We start from the raw sequence: 16,885 nt of genomic DNA on the forward strand, positions 1-16,885 counted from the left end.
ATAAACGTCACCAGCCTGCATCAATCTCTCTCCTCATGCAGTAACCTAATATGCAAATTTTATTTTTTGATGTAAGCCAATTCCATTTACCGCCCATGCTTGGAAGAAGATCAGAAAATAAGAGTCAACAAGATAATGCCAACAAGTTGTAGACAAGGTGGTGTAGCTGGTTTTTTTCTTCTATATTAATGAAAGCTGCCCTTGCTTAGCTTTGACCTGTAGAATAAGGTTTAGTCACAGTTTCAGCTCCGTCATGAATCCCAAATGTCTGGGCACATGTGGGATTTGGAGCACTGCATACGAATAAGTCACCTGCTGCATATTTGTGAAGTTGTCATAGTGACGTTCAGCCTGGGTGCGGTATTGAAAAGTATAATAAACTACCATCCCGACCACGACCAGCAAGACAATTCAAATCCTTTAGAAGTACATCAACGGATTTAAAACCAGTTTAAAAGTCAGGTTAGGACTTTACAGATATTTCTTATCAACTGATCTGAGACATGGACAGTATCTTCTTTCACTGGAACCAGATCCGATGATGTCAATACTTGGAAATGATTATCCTGATTATCAGATATTACTTATGCTGTTAACCAGAGACATTACATGTCATTATAATATTTTATTGCATTGCCTTATTTGCATTATTTTGATTGGACTATTATGCTAGTAAAATATAAAGTTGTCACCACTTTTAAAAGTATGATAGAGCCACAAAACAGTACAATTGTGCAGTTCTGTTGTTCCAGGGGGAATGCCCTGTACCGGACCTATATAAATATATTTAAGAAAAGTACACTTATTTAACACTATTGCATGTATTGTGGTTCTTAAAGTCAAAATCAAATCAAATCAAATGTATTTATAGAGCCCAATATCACAAATTACACATTTGTCTCAGTGTGCTTTACAGACTGTACAGCACACGACACCCTCTGTCCTTAGACCCTCGCATCGCACAAGGAAACACTCCCTTAAAGAAACCCCATAATGAAAGGGGGGGAAATGTTAGAAACCTCAGGGAGAGCAGCTGAGGAGGGATCCCTCTCCCGGGACGGACAGACGTGAAAATATATTTGGTCCAAATTAGGGCTCACCCCAACTTATTTGAAATGCACACTAAGAAATATAGTACAATAATACAATGCTGTCAATAAAAGCTACATAACAAAAGATAGTACACTTTCTCTCGCTTTTCTAAAGGTTGAATTCACTTAAAGATGTCTAATAAGTGTGGAGACGTTCGGAGCACACACTGATGTCATTAGTGACCAGTGGTGGAAGTGTTCAGATACTTTACCTAAGTAAAGTACTACTACAACACTGTGAACATACTACACTACAAGTAAAAGTCCTACATTAAAAGAAATACTTAAGTATATAAGTACAATCAGCTAAAGTGAAAGTATTCATTCTGCAGTAAAATGTTCCGTGTCAGTGTTTTACTATTATATATGATGTTTTAATCAGTACTAATACTGCTACATTATGTGTATGTTGTATTTTACTGCAGTAGATGTTTAAGTTTGTGCTCATTTTAACTCCTTTATATACTAATGGGTAGTTTAATCTATAGCAATGCATCATATTCTGTAAGATCATCATATGTTTGTAGCGTCGCTGTCCTGTGAGAACCACATATCTCTTAAAAGTTAACTTTTCATGAGCAGCCCTGTTTTCAGCTTATCCCAGAGGCTTTTTAAATAGTTAATTTAGCTTAAGAAGTAGGAGAGTTTCTCAAAACATAAAGGAACCCTTTATCCTTCAGTTCATCAGAAAAATTCAAACTCAAATCATTTACACTGGACAGAAAGGGTATGAAAAATTAGAAAGTAACTAAAGCTGAGAATAAAGTACAGTATTGCCTCTGAGATGTAGTAGAGTAGTATAAAGTTGCATAACATGGAAATACTCAAGTAAAATACCTCAAATTTGCCCCAAATTTCCTCAAGCTTTACACAAATGTTGATAAAGTAGGGCTCTTCCATGTAATCATAAAACAATAACAGGAACTAGTGTGTGTCTAATTATCAGGAGTATACACTGACATGTGTGTCAGTGTAGTGTTGACATGAGAAGGCAGCCACTCAAAGTCCACAGCGCCGGTTAACCAGCATTCATCACCTACAGCAGTGCCAACAGTATCAGTACAGTGCTGTGATCTCTCTTAGTTACTACATAAACATGGAGGTTAAAAAGAGAGTATATCAGAGCAACATTAGTTGCAGCATTTCATATAAACACCAACATTCACATATTGTAAAACTGTCACATGAACTCACCTAACCTTTACAAACAATAACTGCCCCCTCTCTTCTTTGTGGATGTGAAGGTTCAGTCAGATTTTCTCACTCAGACCCGTAACCTCTGTCGACATCTGAGCCCATTATCCCTCGTGGATCTGTGCACCTCACGCCCCTCACAGTGAGTGAAGCACTTTGATTAGATTGACTGTCTAAATATGTACGGGGATGGTTGATGGGCTGGTTTCAGATTTTGGCAGCTCAGATTATCATCCTCATTCTATGTGCGTGTGTGTGTGTGTGTGTGTGTGTGTGTGTGTGTGTGTGCGTGTGTGTATGTGTGTGTGTGTGTGTGTGTGTGTGTTTGGCACTCATCCAGGCTGGAAGATATACAGAAAGAAAAACCTGCTGCAACAGGTTCCAAAACATCTACCACTTGCAGTCATTGGCAGCTGGCAGCGCTCTCTTCCTCCTTCCACTCTTTCTTTGCCTGACTGAATGGCTACTTGTCTGTACGAGAAATCAGATACACTACTGATCACAGCCAGTGGCAGAGAGCGGGCGCAGTGCCCTGGATTCTGAGCTCACCCATGGCAAAGGCTGTCTTAACGAGTTGCACTTAACTGTTGCGCTTTCAAACCAACGTGTGCACAAGTAAACGCAGACCGAAAGATTTGTGCATTTTTAAGCCTGCAAGAACACATGCAACATTACAGCTGGAGCAAACTGAAACAGAGTGAACAGAAGCAGTCTATCTGAAAATATCAGTTTCTGATGCAGCCATTAGGAGTTAACTAATGAACATACCCATCAAGCAGACTCTTGTGTTCTGCGGAATGTGAAATGAAATTAATCTCAGGACCATCAGGCAGCTCCTACGCACGTTTTGAGATGCTCCAAGGGCACGTCTTTTCAAGCATTTTCTTTTTTTTGTTGAGAAATGTAAACTTGAGTTCCTCTCTAAAACCTTCACAGTGACAGTATGAGGCTCAAATAGTAAGGGAGGCAGAGAAATAAAGGAGAAAGTGAGAGAGGGAGAGGGAGTAGAGGTATGTCAATACAGGTAGATTCCTATCCTATCCTCCAGATGAACCAGGAAAGCAGTTTCAGCCTTAGCTCGTTGCTATACCTTGAATAAACTCTGTCCTCAGTGAGTGGGCGAGGCAGAATGACAGAGTTTTAGAGGATTAATTACAGATAGAATAAACTCTTGTTACAGTGCAAGACCTCTGCCGAGCAGAGTTACTGCCCAAGGCTCTTTCTGCCAAAGATCTTGAGAAGGGTGCAATGTGGCACTTCAGGGAAAGTCTCATTGTGTTATTGCAAATAATTGGTCCAGTGCTTAGATATTCTCAGTTGCAATAAGCAATAAAACATGTTTTTATTTAAACTGCTATAATTATGGCCTGTCAATATTATTAAGATATCAACTTTTTACAATCCCACATTATTATTATATTGAGTCAGGAGCTGCACACAAGGGTTACACCCGTAAATAAATTACAGCAAGGTGACAGGTAACTGTCATTGGAAGAAGAAGAAGTAGCTGTGCAAAGAATCTGTTTATACACTTGTTCTGCTCTATTTAAATCAACACCTTGCCATCCAAGTTGATTCTGGCATGTTGACTCGTCTAACTCGATCTTAATTATTGTGGTCTGATGTTTGTCGCAATAGTGAAAAAAATGCCGTTACACACTTTACCAGTGAGAAGTTTCACCAGTGTGGCTGTGTGATCATTACAGTGGATTTAATTGGCAAGGGGGGGGGAAGGGGACAGACTGGGCTACATACAGCGTGATAAACAGCTGAACAAGAGACGGATCAATGGATTAAATTAAATGATCAAAACTGTACTTTGATCAAAAGCAATAACACCATTATATTAGTATTTTAGAGCAGTGCTTCCAAATCATCTTTGCGTGCGACCCCTTGTCACAGGTTGCACACTGTATGTCCACATGTGGAAGGATCTGAACATGTGTAATGTATTCACTGTTTTTCTGAAGCAAAAAGATAATTATCTGATTAAAAACTCTGCTGTTTTTCTGAATGAGCATGTCCTGTCTGTTTAGTGCAATGCAGTTTGAGACACTGTGAGATACTTCTGTCTTTAAGCAGTATGGTATTGTTATTAGTTTGTCAACTTTGCGCATGCATCTCAGGACATTCTTATGTGCTGGACATTGCTGTGGTCAGTTAACATGTAACTAATACCTAATATACCTAACCTGTATTGACCCTGTACTTTAAATCATGCAGCGCTGTTGGAAGCTCAGGATGCATTCAGGTGAGAGCTTCTCTCAGGATTTTGAGGTATCTCGTTATTTCAGGAAAAACAGGGCAAATAATTTTGTTCTCAAGTGAATGCATTATGCTTGCGTGTGGTTTTGTGCAGCAGAACTATGCTTCTCAAGCTTTGTTATCATGTCATCTCACCACCTCTTGCTGATCTACTATCAAAGACACTTCCATTAGGCTTTAACACAACAATTTAACAGCCCAATGAACTACAGCCAACAACAACTGAACAGTGTAACCTACCTGAGGGCAGAACTGTTATATTAGATTGCTTTGTATTAGCTGGCTATACCCATCAAAAAGTCACCTAAGTTTATAAATTGAGCTATTATTGACAGCGAAGTGATAACAAGAAATAGGTGCAGAAAGAGGGGGGCTAAAAATGCCAGAATTTATGCATCTTAACCCTCATTCTACTAGGACACCTCAAAACAACTCATAAGAGTCGCACCTGTTCCCTTTAATTAAAAGCATGAAGCAACATGTGTTTCCCTGCACGGTCCATTTGATTGTTTTGTTAGTTTTATAACAATTCTCAGAATTCTCTCTGCTAAAAACATATTCGTAAATCAGAAGACAAGTGGAATATAAAGTAATGGAAAATCTAATTCCATATTTTTATGTTGAGAAACAGTGATTAATGAGGGTATTTTAATCACTGAGGAAAACATTCAGAGTCCCTACGGCAGCAAGATTTATCACTGAATACTTCACTCTTTTGCTTCAGGGGGAGGTTATATAAATTCAGCATTTACTTTGCCTGTTCCTGGGATACTTCATAATAAAATGTGCAACTGCCTGTCCAAATGACATTTGGGTATAGTTATTCACAATTACAATGTCATTACTGATTCCGGTCCTTTATTAAAAACAAGTTCAGAAATGCTCAGAACAGTCAAGTGGTAAAGCTTTCCAGAGTGTGTGATAATTGCATATTTTTATGCATCCTGCAGATTCACGTGTCACTAAGGACAGTTCTTGCACCTGAAACTTATATTAAATACTGACAACCTAGCTACGCTTTCAAGCAGAACATGCACTGCAGCATTATACATCCTGCATGCCTTTTGACTATTTGAGGTTTTAAAATAAAACACAAACTGGGACAGGACTGGTTTACATTGCGATTGGAAAAAGACCAAAAGTAATCAAAATAAGACAAGAAAAGATATCGTGACATGAAGATGTTGTCTTACCTCTGATAACGGGCATCCATCGCACCTTCATTAACTTCTATTACTGTGAGAACCAATTCCACAAGAGTGATAGTTTTTGCTCTGAATGATGCCGTCTTTTGGTAAGCAGAAGAATGGTCGCTAGAATAAACAAATATTTTTTTGGATTTCATAACTGCTTACTCTTTTGACCTCTGTGTACAATAGTTTCACCATTTTTAAATCCTTTTTGCTTTTCCCATACAGCAGATATACGGACCCCTGCCAAGGAGTTCAATGAAATATTAGTTTCCTATGATTGATTTCCTTCAATCATTTTGTATTTCTCCCACATTGACCCTTCAAACGGGATTTGCCTGCTGTCCATTGGCTCTCATTACATCAATAGAGTACCCAGTGGTACTAATCCTATGGATGGTAATGAGATTTGATCCCATCATTAAATGCAACAGAAACTACAGTGAGCCCTTGATCCTGCAGGATCTCTATTACAAAGATTAATTTTCTTGGAAGCTGAATATATTCTGTTGTTGACAGACAACACAAATTACTTTGGCTAACTATTTTCAAACGTGCATGAAATATAGCGAGTATCATTTTCTCTAAAGAAACCAATTGAGAAAGTAAGACGTGGCACATCATCCATTAAGTTTAATAAGAATGCCACATGTACCTGCGCAAAATAGTAATACAATTGTACACGATGAAACATTAGTATACAAATGGAAAACAAAATCAGGTGTTTTATTGGTTACATTTGGTTTAATAATTACATTAGGAAAGTGTCACACTGTTTATTACAGATACAATGACAATATCGAAGTTTTGCCACAATATATTTGTCACTCAAGATTCAGAATGGTATCTTCTTGCATAAACACTTTTTATGAACATTTTCTAGGTGAAAGAAGTCCATAAAACTAATTACCTAGATGAACCGAACTCACTCAAGTACCGTCGAAACGTCAACAAAAGGTGCTCCAATGTTTTTAGTCGGCGTGTCCAGCTGGTTTCTCAAGAGCGTCACAAGAATATAAGATCGAAAGCGGCATAAAAGAATCTGTGTCAGCACTTCACATCAGGCTGCACTGGCTGGAACATACAGGGGAGCTTAAAAGAAAAACTGTCAGCTCAGTCCTCCAGTGGTGAAATCCTGATCAATATGAAGATATTGTTCATCTCCCCTAGTTTCTCCCCTGTTTCCATTTTTCTGAGTTCACATTCAAGGAGTCTTGGTGACATTAGATCAACTGAGAAAAGTATTCAGCTGGAACATGGACACGCCCCACGTGTTAATGGCAATGTTGATGCTCATGACTCCAAGAAAATTCTGAATGAATGCCTAGAACAACCAGAAAATTTGTTGAGATTGCATTTACGGCTCAATCTCCCTGAGCTTAGATTCTGTGGTAATATTCAGGATATTGTGTGTATGCAAATAGATAATAATGATCAGATATAAAGATTAACATAAGCTGCTTATCTAAAATCAAGATATGAGCCTAATCTAAAAAACTGCGTGCATGTCAACACACACACACACACACACACACACACACACACACACACACACACACACACGTGGGGTCTCCGTTGTTTACCCGTACACAAACAGAAATGATGTCTGTGAATGAGCATATTTACCAAAATGTCAACATATTCCATTAAACCTTTAGAGAGTATTATGTCCTGTCTCACCATGGAGGCCAGTGTTGGCAGAAAGAGAGCGGTGTTGGCAGGGTTGCTGGAACATTCGGTGGACATGGCCACCAGAAGACACAGCAGGATGGAGATGGCAAAAAGAGGGATTATCTTTCAGAAAGATGTGGACTTGATTATAAACTACATGACCTCACTTCCGTGTGCCGATGCAAAACCTCCACCCAGATGCAAAAGGATGTTCCACAGCATCTTTTCATGGACAATGTCCCAACTAAGCAGAGGTGGAGGGGTTTCAGCAGGGGCCCCTGTTAGGACAGGGAGACAAAGAAGAAAAAAAGAGATGACAGTTTATTTTTCACTATTGGTTAGGGCAGTAATAAATAATGATATATCTAACTTATCTATAGAAAAGACGGGCTTTTACTGACCACGGATAAGAGGTGGTGATCATAAACGTGCTCCGTAAAGAAAAAGAGATGTAAAAAAACAGGTGAGCCATTAAAGTTAGAATTAAAATGTGGTGTTGTAACTGGACTCATTCTATTAAATACATGTTTTCTCTTTTCCAAGGTGAAAAATGGACATTGGCACCTCAAAGTCTGACAATGATTAACACACACTCGCGCTCATCTGTGTACAAAACACACTGCTTTCCACTTTTTGACGTGTAACAAAGACGTTGTTGCTTACAGGCAGGAGCAGCAGAACACGCTTAACTTAAGTTACCAAGGGAGAAAAAAAATATATTCATTGATACAAAAGTCATTTGTCTAGGGAACAGCACAGCATGTACTGTTGTCCAGGCTTGACCTTGGGGCTATCGGGCTACAACTCAGGAAGGAGTTGGGATAATGTTTATTAGAAAGCACTGAATCAGCGAGATGAGTTGTCACGGGCAGTAAAAGTTATTGGCTGCATCTTTGTTATAGTACACAGATAGTGAGGACACAGACATGCTTATAAAACTGCACTGCTGTGATGCAACAGTGACTACTCTTCCCATTGTGCTGCCCAGACCTGCACAGGTGGAGCCAAAAATAGATCAGGTTCCTGCCTTCTTGATTCAACATATTTAGTCTTATACAACTTAAAACATTATTTATGTATTTTTCGTCACAGTTTTGTCAATGTTGCTCAACAAATAGAAAACATAAACATGAAAATAGAGGTATGCTACTCAAAATGAGTTTTAAGACATAAGCTTCATGTCATGGTTTTCTGAATCCTGTGACATACCTGATGAGAAAACATATTTTGAAATATCTGCATTTAATGTAGCTACATTATGAAAATACTCAAGCTACAATGTTGAGGCTAATGTAGTGATTACAAGACAAAACAAAGACACTGTATCTTCTAAAGATAAAGGCACTGCCACTCAGCACTATGGAGAACAAAGTTCATTGATTGATATTCAATAGTAGACCCCTACATATTTTCTCCTCCTACACTGGGCCATTCCCTAGTTAACTTTTCACCTCTTCACTTTCTTATGAAAAGCCGTGTGACAAACAGTTATCTGCACTCACGGTTTCTTCTTTGTTGAGAGCACAGTGGCCCAGCCAGGTATGAGCCTGGGCTCCCTGGTAAACCACAGAAGAACCAGCAACGTGAAGATCACCAGCACACAAGCTTCAGTGAAGCTCATCTAGCCCAACGTTTTGTACTCATCTTTGATTACCAGGTATGCCTCCCTCTCACCATCTTTCTTTGTGCCACATCCAAAAAGGAATTTCTCAAGCTGCAATAACACAAGGTGAAAATACATTTCTGTTTTTATAATATGGATGTTTTGGTTGTAAGCATGGAGGTATCAGAGCAGAGAATGAGTCCAGTCCGTCAAACTTACTTGAGGCCCAAAAAACAAAAACTGCAGCCACAACCAAGACAAGGCGAGCAATAGCAACATGTTGGGGAATGAGAAGCCAAGCCAGCTTGTAAAGTTGATTACGAAGAGTCTGTTGAAAAAGAAAACATTGGCATCAGAAAACTGAAGAACCCAAACACTGGGGTGTTATAGCAACAAGCCTACAACTTGTTTTATAACCAGGTTGTTATTTCTGTTGTGTTGGCCATCACTTTTCAGTTAGTAGTGTAACACTTTCTATATTTTTTTTTCTGAATCTACTCTTGGTGTCACCCATCTCGATTGCCTGGTTACCCTGACCATCCGTCGCTGCAGACCGGTTATAGTCCCTCTCGTCAGCGTTGGCCTCAGTGTCACACAGCTGCTGCAGCACAGCTGCTGCAGCACAGCGGCGATGGATCATATCTGTGGAGGCCGTGTTACTGATCCACATGGACAGAAAGGCTGTGGCGCTCATGAAACCGATCATCAGGCTTGAGAGGACGAAAAACACATGATTAGATGGTAAGTTGAAAGTTGAAGAAAATAGGTAAAGACAAAAATAAAATAAATGCTAATACATACATGATAAAGCCAAAAGTATGTGGACTCTCAAACATAACATTATAAACAGCCGCCACTCTTCTGGGAAGGCTTTCCACAACACCTGGCTGAAGGGATTTACTGAGGTCGGCCACAGATTTTGAATAAGACGATATGGCTAACAGTTAATCACTTAATCCCAAAGGTGTTGGATGGGGTTGAGGCCAGGGCTCTGTATCAAGTTATTCAACAACAACAACAACTGGGGTATCCACACTCATTCATACTTTTATATAAGCTTCGAAAGTCATTGAGGTTTCCCTGATTTGCAATGTAGTCTAGAAAGATATAAATACACAGAGTTAAAGAAATCAAAAGAAGGAAACAATTGCACACAGAGTTTGAGATCATTGTTGAATTGTCCACACACTTTATATTGTAGCTGCAGTATGTACAGTGTAAAAGAAACGTAAGAAAAACACAATTCCCTAGCAAACCAATTACAAGAAATGGTTTATTAAAATGTATGAATACAGTATAGAGATGGGAATACCTCTCCTGATTCCAGGATGCCCATCATAAGGGAAGAGGGTGACGGGCAGCAGGGCGGTCACTGCCAGAAGGATACCTGCTGTACACCAGTACAGCGCCATGAGGATGATTACAAAGCTGCATTTTGCTTCCTGCAATGACAGACAAGGACTGTGTTGGTTAACAGACTTAATACACAGTATACACTATGTAACACATTAAATACATAAATGGTCTGATTCACTTGACACATGTGTACAAGTGATGGCTACTTGAGAAATGTATATTAAGGCATGTAAGGGAAATACAACACACTGTAAATCTTCTTAACCTCGGATAACCTACTACAGTTCAGTTAGCGTGGTTAACCATTCTCTGAAAACTGCAGTAACCATTTTGAGTAAATTATTTTTAACTAGAAATGGCTACATCAATCCAGAGCAAAACAAATCTTCCTCGACAAAGATTCAAGATATAATAGATAATAGATAATAATAATAATAATAATAATAATAATAATAATAATAATAGTCAGATAGATAGATAGATAAAAAGATAGAAAGATAGAAAGACAGTCAGATAGATAGTAAGATAGATACTTTTTGATTGAGACCCCAAGTGGCAGAATACATTTAATATTGTGTGTTTAAAATATTTAGCCCCAAAATAAACCAAATAAAAATCATAGCCCCTGAATAAGCCTCATTGGAACTAGAAAGTGATAAGTGTGTTGTCCATCTCTTGTAGAAGGAGCAGTCAAGGACAATCTAAAAAAAACAAAGTTACATTTGAAAATAGGTCAATGGCCTTGTAAATAATGTGTGTGGGTGTATCGTTCAAAACACAATGTTGCAATTCCTAGGAAAAGCCTGCCACAGAAGTTGAAATGTAGACAAACCAGATCCTCCTCCTCGTGAGTGAGATAGTGCGTGAGAAGTGAAAAGGTTAAAAGGTTTTGCAGGAGTGTGAAATGATTGATGTTTAATGCTTGTAGTGTATTGAATTACGGTCAAAGTCCCAACAGTTACTGCACAGGGGCAAATACTTTTGGAGTTAAAAAAACAAACAATATTTTAAATTCATAGATCTATGTAAATTATTACATAGCTCAAAACAACTTGGCCTGGAAGACTAGAAGTACACAAAAGAAAATTACTATTCTGCCAAGAATCAATAAAAACTGCACAGTAGTAGGGTGTGTTGGGGTTAGTAGGTCAAGTTACTGTCACTGGATTCTGGGAGAGAAGAAGAAGAAGTTTATCTGATTAATAAATAAATAATTAATGAATCTGAGAAGTAATTTGTACTAGAGGGTTGATGATGTCATGTCATCTTTGTTGTGGAAATTTTGGGCATGACCTCATGACCTCGGTATAAAAAAAAAAACTAAAAAAACTCAGTGAAAGTGGAAAATACATTTATACAAATATGTGTATGGCAGTTTTTTTGAGGCAGACATTTTTGTTACAGGTTTAAATGTAAGCGTTAGATTAAAGTGGCCAGTTGATCCAAATACATTAGTCCTAACAAAAACAATGTAGTTCACCTCTTCTTCCAGATGGGGCTGCTAACTTCCGGCTTTTAATGTGCCCTAGTATCGCTTTATTTACTGCTGAGCTGGTAGATAAATTACCTTCAAACTAGTTTTATTAAAGCTAACAGCGGTGTAAACAAGCTAGCGTCAGCATGATATGCTGGTTGTCTACACAGCTAACGTTACAGAAAGGAACAACTTAATGTTTCGCTTGTGTTCAGAAACGTTAATGTTTACAGTGAAGTCGGGTCGACATGGACGAGCCGGACACCGCAGCGATCCTTCCCGGAGATGTGCTCGCCGCCACATCAACTGACGATGAAACCGACGAGTCGTGTGGCCACAAAGAGGAGGCTGATGTTCCGGACACCCGCTCCGTGCGACCACCGTTTAACGTCACATGCTCGCTGCCGTTTTCCGTGGAGCCAGGTGTTGTTCCTCTCCATGTTTTCTCTGGCCCTGCAAGCGCCTCTGTCAACACAGTATCTGTGGGACCGCATCAGCGAGGACCTCGGCTACAACGGCTCCAAGAGGTCGGAATGCAGCAACGGCTCCGTGCCCCCCGACCCTCTTCAAACGGTAGTCAACGTCTTTTAACGGTTACTCATATTTAAAATAGTCAATGCCACAGTCACAGTTCAGCAGTCTGCTGCTGTTGACCAACACTCTCATTTAAGTGCCTTGCTCTTAAGCACCTCCATAATAGTAGCTGTCAGCTGTTTACTCCATTATTCGACGCACTGAACAGACTTTTAAACAGTTTTGTTAGCAACGTAGCTAACAGGCAAACCATGTGATCTATTCTCAAGCCAAGCTGGTGGGAGGTATGCTAATTAGACCAGGTGTGGATCATTAACTATCAGGGGGGGAAACAAAAAGCCTTATGATAAAGTGTCCTAAGTAAATCTGTAGTAAAGGAATTACAATTACAAAAACACTACAAATGTGGGCCAATAGGCTGAATTTCATGTATTGCTTTATTAATAGGAACAATGTCAAAATGCTCTTTCCCCTCTGTGGTCCCAGGACAGGTGTTGGCCCCCCTTAAAAGCTAATCTTAGAGTAAAGTTAATACAGGTAATAAAATAGTTACATGCAAAGCAGTAATAAAAAATAGAATATTAATAGAAATATGTCCAATTAAAAATCACCTTGTGCTAAAAATAAGCCACTAAATATGAAACACAAAAGCATACAATACACAGACAAAACACTCAAAATAAGAGCATGGCCACTATGTAAGACATGACTGAAGTACATTTAGAAGATTTTTAAAGCAAAAAGGAGCATCAGTTACAAACTGAAACTAAGCAATAAGGAAATGATGAACATGCACAATTTGAACTTGTTAACTAATACTTTTTAAATGAGAACCATTAGTGGTAGTCAATGATAAAGATAATGGCAGTCCTGTTCACCAGAGCCCTGATGATTTGTCATACACATCTAGGTTAGGGACAAAATTACACTTAGGGGACCAAGCAGTAACAACTTGAGTCTCTTAAACTCCTATTCGCTGATGAAATTGGCTGACCAGGTTACATTATTCTTTTTTTCTGCAGGAGGTGGAAACCTTGACAGCCCACTGGAACCTCTATATCAGCCTTGGGGGCTTTTCTGTAGGCCTATTGGTGGTGCCTCTCCTGGGATCATGGAGCGACCTCGCAGGTCGCAGACCTGTCCTTATCCTCCCCAACCTCGGCCTGGCCCTCCAAGCCGTGGTTTACCTCGTGGTGATGTACCTGAAGCTGCCTGTGGTCTACTTTCTACTTGGCAGGCTGCTTAGTGGCCTGTCAGGGGATTTTAACGCCATCCTGGCAGGCTGCTTTGCATATGTGGCTGATACCAGCGACAGAAAGTCCCGCACCATCAGGGTGGCAGTCTTGGAGGCCTGTCTGGGCCTTTCAGGGATGCTAGCCAGCATCATTGGAGGGCAGTGGCGGCGGGCACAAGGGTAAGAAATGTATGTTGTTTCTATGGATGGGACCATGATTTTATCGGGGATCACGATAAAGAAACTTCCAATAAATTTATCGAGGTGAATTTTCATTATCGGAATAATCATGAATATCCTCACATGAGTGACTTGAAAAAGCTGTGTAGCTCGCTATCATGGTAGAGAAGTGTAATCATTAAAAGAAATACAGGAATTATCATGCTTTTTTTTATCCTTTATTAATGCCGGGGGGAAGTTATGAATTAGGATTACTTTATTTAATATTGATTGTTTTTCACGATAAGAGATATTCACAAAAAAAAAAGATGTCTTATCTGTGATGCCATACATTTTTTTGTTTCTTAACTAAATGTAAGGTAAAGTAATTCCAGCATGCTTTAGGGAAATCTTCTAGAGTTTTAAGCATATTTTGATAATTATCAGGATAATATCGTGAATTGTTTTGGCCAGGATAACCCTGTAAAGTTTCTAAAAAAGTGTTATTCACACCAGTGCACTCTGCTCAATGGTAATCCTTACCTTTATGTCTGTATTTAGGTACATCAATCCATTCTGGCTGGTCCTGGCCACGAACTTGGCTGCGGCTCTGTACGCTTACCTGTTCGTCCGTGAGTCTGTCCTGCCAGACCCAAGTGCCAAGCTCCTCACCTTCCGCCACCATAAAGCTATCTGGCACGTCTTCTCATCAACAGGGAGCACCAGTGAGGAGGGTGGAAGACTTCACAGATGCAAGCTGTGGCTTTACACCCTGTGTTTCTTTATGGTGGTGACTGTACACTTCGGCAGCAGGGAGCTGTATGTGCTGTATGAGCTGAGCTCCCCGCTGTGCTGGGGGCCGGCCCTCATTGGCTACGGATCCGCAGCTCAGCACCTGGCCTACCTTCAGCAGTCTACTGGGGCTGAAGATCATGCAGCGCTGCCTGGAGGACTCCTGGGTGGCTCTCGTGGGGCTGGCCTCCAATATCATCGGGCTGGTGGTCTTCTCTGTAGCTGACACCACCCAGCTCATGTTCACAGGTGAGACAATCTGGAGTGAGGTAAATGTTTTGATGTCAACTTAGACAGATGTATTCTTTTTTTTAATATTTGAGTTGTTAAAAATATGATTTCTGTCTAAAAGATTTTCTATTCATAAACAAAAGTAAAGTCAGGCAATACAAGTAAGATGACTTCAAGGTTACTACACTACTGAGCAAATAGTATTAGTATTTATTGGCCTTTTATAAGGCATGACGACGATGTGACAATCCTTATTTAAGATTATCCTGTACATTAAAACTGCATAGTACAGCCATGAATTATCCATTTAATGACATAACGCTGACATTCAATATATCTGTTTTACTTTTATTACCTTCCTTTCCCAGCTATACCGAAAGGTTTTGAAAAAATCCAGGCTTTTTTCAGCCACAGGTGAAAATTCTCTCACATCATCAGGCAGATAAATCCAGCACAGTTACCGACTGAACAGGCCTTGTGTGAACAGGCAGCCTTGGATACCAGGCAATAAAAAACTCACTACCCTCTCTGCTTAGAGCCTGTGGGAATAATTAAAATCATTCATAAAAGTTTAACCGAGATTATAAAATAGTTGCGCAATAATGTCATTTTATGTCAGAATGACAACGTTCAAGAATAATACATACATATTAATGCTGAAACATCATTTCAAATATTAGCATCTGTTTTTATGGCGTTTCTGTTTCATAACTCTTTAGCTGATACTAAACCTGTTTGAGCTCTTCATTGTGTATCAAAGTTCAAACGAGTTGATGCGTCTGTCACCAGGTTACGCTCTGTGTTTCCTCTTCATGGCTGCGACGCCTGTGCTCAGGTCAAAGCTGTCTAAGATGGTGGGCCCATCCGAACAAGGTCAGTCACTGAATATGTACAAATACTACTCGTGTTTTAAACAGATTAAAACTGTGCAATGACTTCAAGATATGAGGATCGTATTGAGAAGAATTAGAATGTACCTAGGTACTGTTACTAAAGTATTGAAAACCATGTATCTCCAAATGTGGTGATTTTTTTATTATGTCTAATAAACTCAACTCTGCCACTTTTTAAGATGCATTGTCACAAAGCTGAAAACAAGCTGTTATTCTGAGCAGATGTAATCTTACTTTAACAGCAGTAAAGTGCAACATACACATAATGCAGCAGCATTAGTAATCATAAGTAAAACAAGGACGGGGACATTTTTTCCGCACAATGATTATTTTTCCTTTTGATACTCAAATATATTTAGCTTTTACTTGGGGTAAAGCTTAAGTAAGGTTTTGAATGCATCACTTTAACTTGTAGTTGCATATTTTCACAGTGTAGTATAAGTACTTTCCCTTACGTAAAGTATCTGTGTACTTCTTCCACCACTGAGAAGAAGTTTACTGTTTTCTCGTGCTTATACACCACATGTGTTGTATACATACTTGTGTGTTTGTACTTTCTCCCAGGTGCCCTGTTTGCCTCTGTTGCCTGTGTGGAGAGTTTGTGTCTACTGGTGGGTAGTGGCCTCTTCAACTCTCTGTACCCAGCCACACTGCACTTCATGAAGGGCTTCCCCTTCCTTCTTGCTGCCATCATCCTCTTCATCCCCGCTGGAATAATTGGGTGAGTGTTGCGTCATCGGCCTAATTGACCTTTTTTGTTGTTATTAGTGAATTCTAGTTACAAAAGCAGTATCCTATAAGCATATCCACACCGCAGAGTAAATGAGTCATTTTTGATGTTTGTGTTTCTAGGACCCTACAATGTTTAGACCAGAGGAGAGACCACAGAGACTCCACAGCATCCTGACCTGAAGAGAGGTAGAGGGCAGGATGTCAGGGAGTTAAAGTTCATCCTGGTGTCAGTCTATGAGGTGAGCAGCGCTGACATCCATCATGTCCACAGTGACAGGACACGCAGTAGCTCAACGATGGGATTCTTACGACACACCAAAAGTGATCAAGACCTGAGGATGAAGAATCAACCTCCTGACTGACATGACTGTAAAAACGAACCACAGTCACAATCTGATGATTCACCACGACATTCATACAAATAGTGTAATGAGCAAGGTTCGACGCTTTCATTTTGTGATTTTAT

At 39.6% G+C, this 16,885-nt stretch overlaps 2 protein-coding genes and 1 pseudogene across 2 annotated transcripts in view; 1 reads left to right on the forward strand and 2 right to left on the reverse strand.

Annotated features, from left to right (window-relative positions):
• Positions 1 to 5,763, reverse strand: part of foxn1 (forkhead box N1) — an 18,545-nt gene extending 12,782 nt beyond the window's left edge. The window contains 1 exon segment of the mRNA XM_029446468.1: positions 5,744 to 5,763. Coding sequence (XP_029302328.1) covers positions 5,744 to 5,763 — 20 coding nt within the window.
• Positions 5,764 to 6,346: 583 nt separating this feature from the next.
• On the reverse strand, positions 6,347 to 10,557 carry LOC115017777 (solute carrier family 13 member 2-like; annotated as a pseudogene).
• Positions 10,558 to 11,855: 1,298 nt separating this feature from the next.
• slc46a1 (solute carrier family 46 member 1) lies at positions 11,856 to 16,412 on the forward strand. Its single transcript, XM_029445893.1, is given in 6 exon segments — positions 11,856 to 12,417; positions 13,401 to 13,792; positions 14,333 to 14,678; positions 14,680 to 14,812; positions 15,584 to 15,667; positions 16,252 to 16,412. Coding segments are annotated over 6 exon segments (1,404 nt in total). The 5' UTR covers positions 11,856 to 12,129.
• Positions 16,413 to 16,885: the final 473 nt, after the last annotated feature.

The sequence above is a fragment of the Cottoperca gobio genome, chromosome 13, assembly GCF_900634415.1.
Source record: "Cottoperca gobio chromosome 13, fCotGob3.1, whole genome shotgun sequence".
Classification (NCBI taxonomy): domain Eukaryota; kingdom Metazoa; phylum Chordata; class Actinopteri; order Perciformes; family Bovichtidae; genus Cottoperca; species Cottoperca gobio.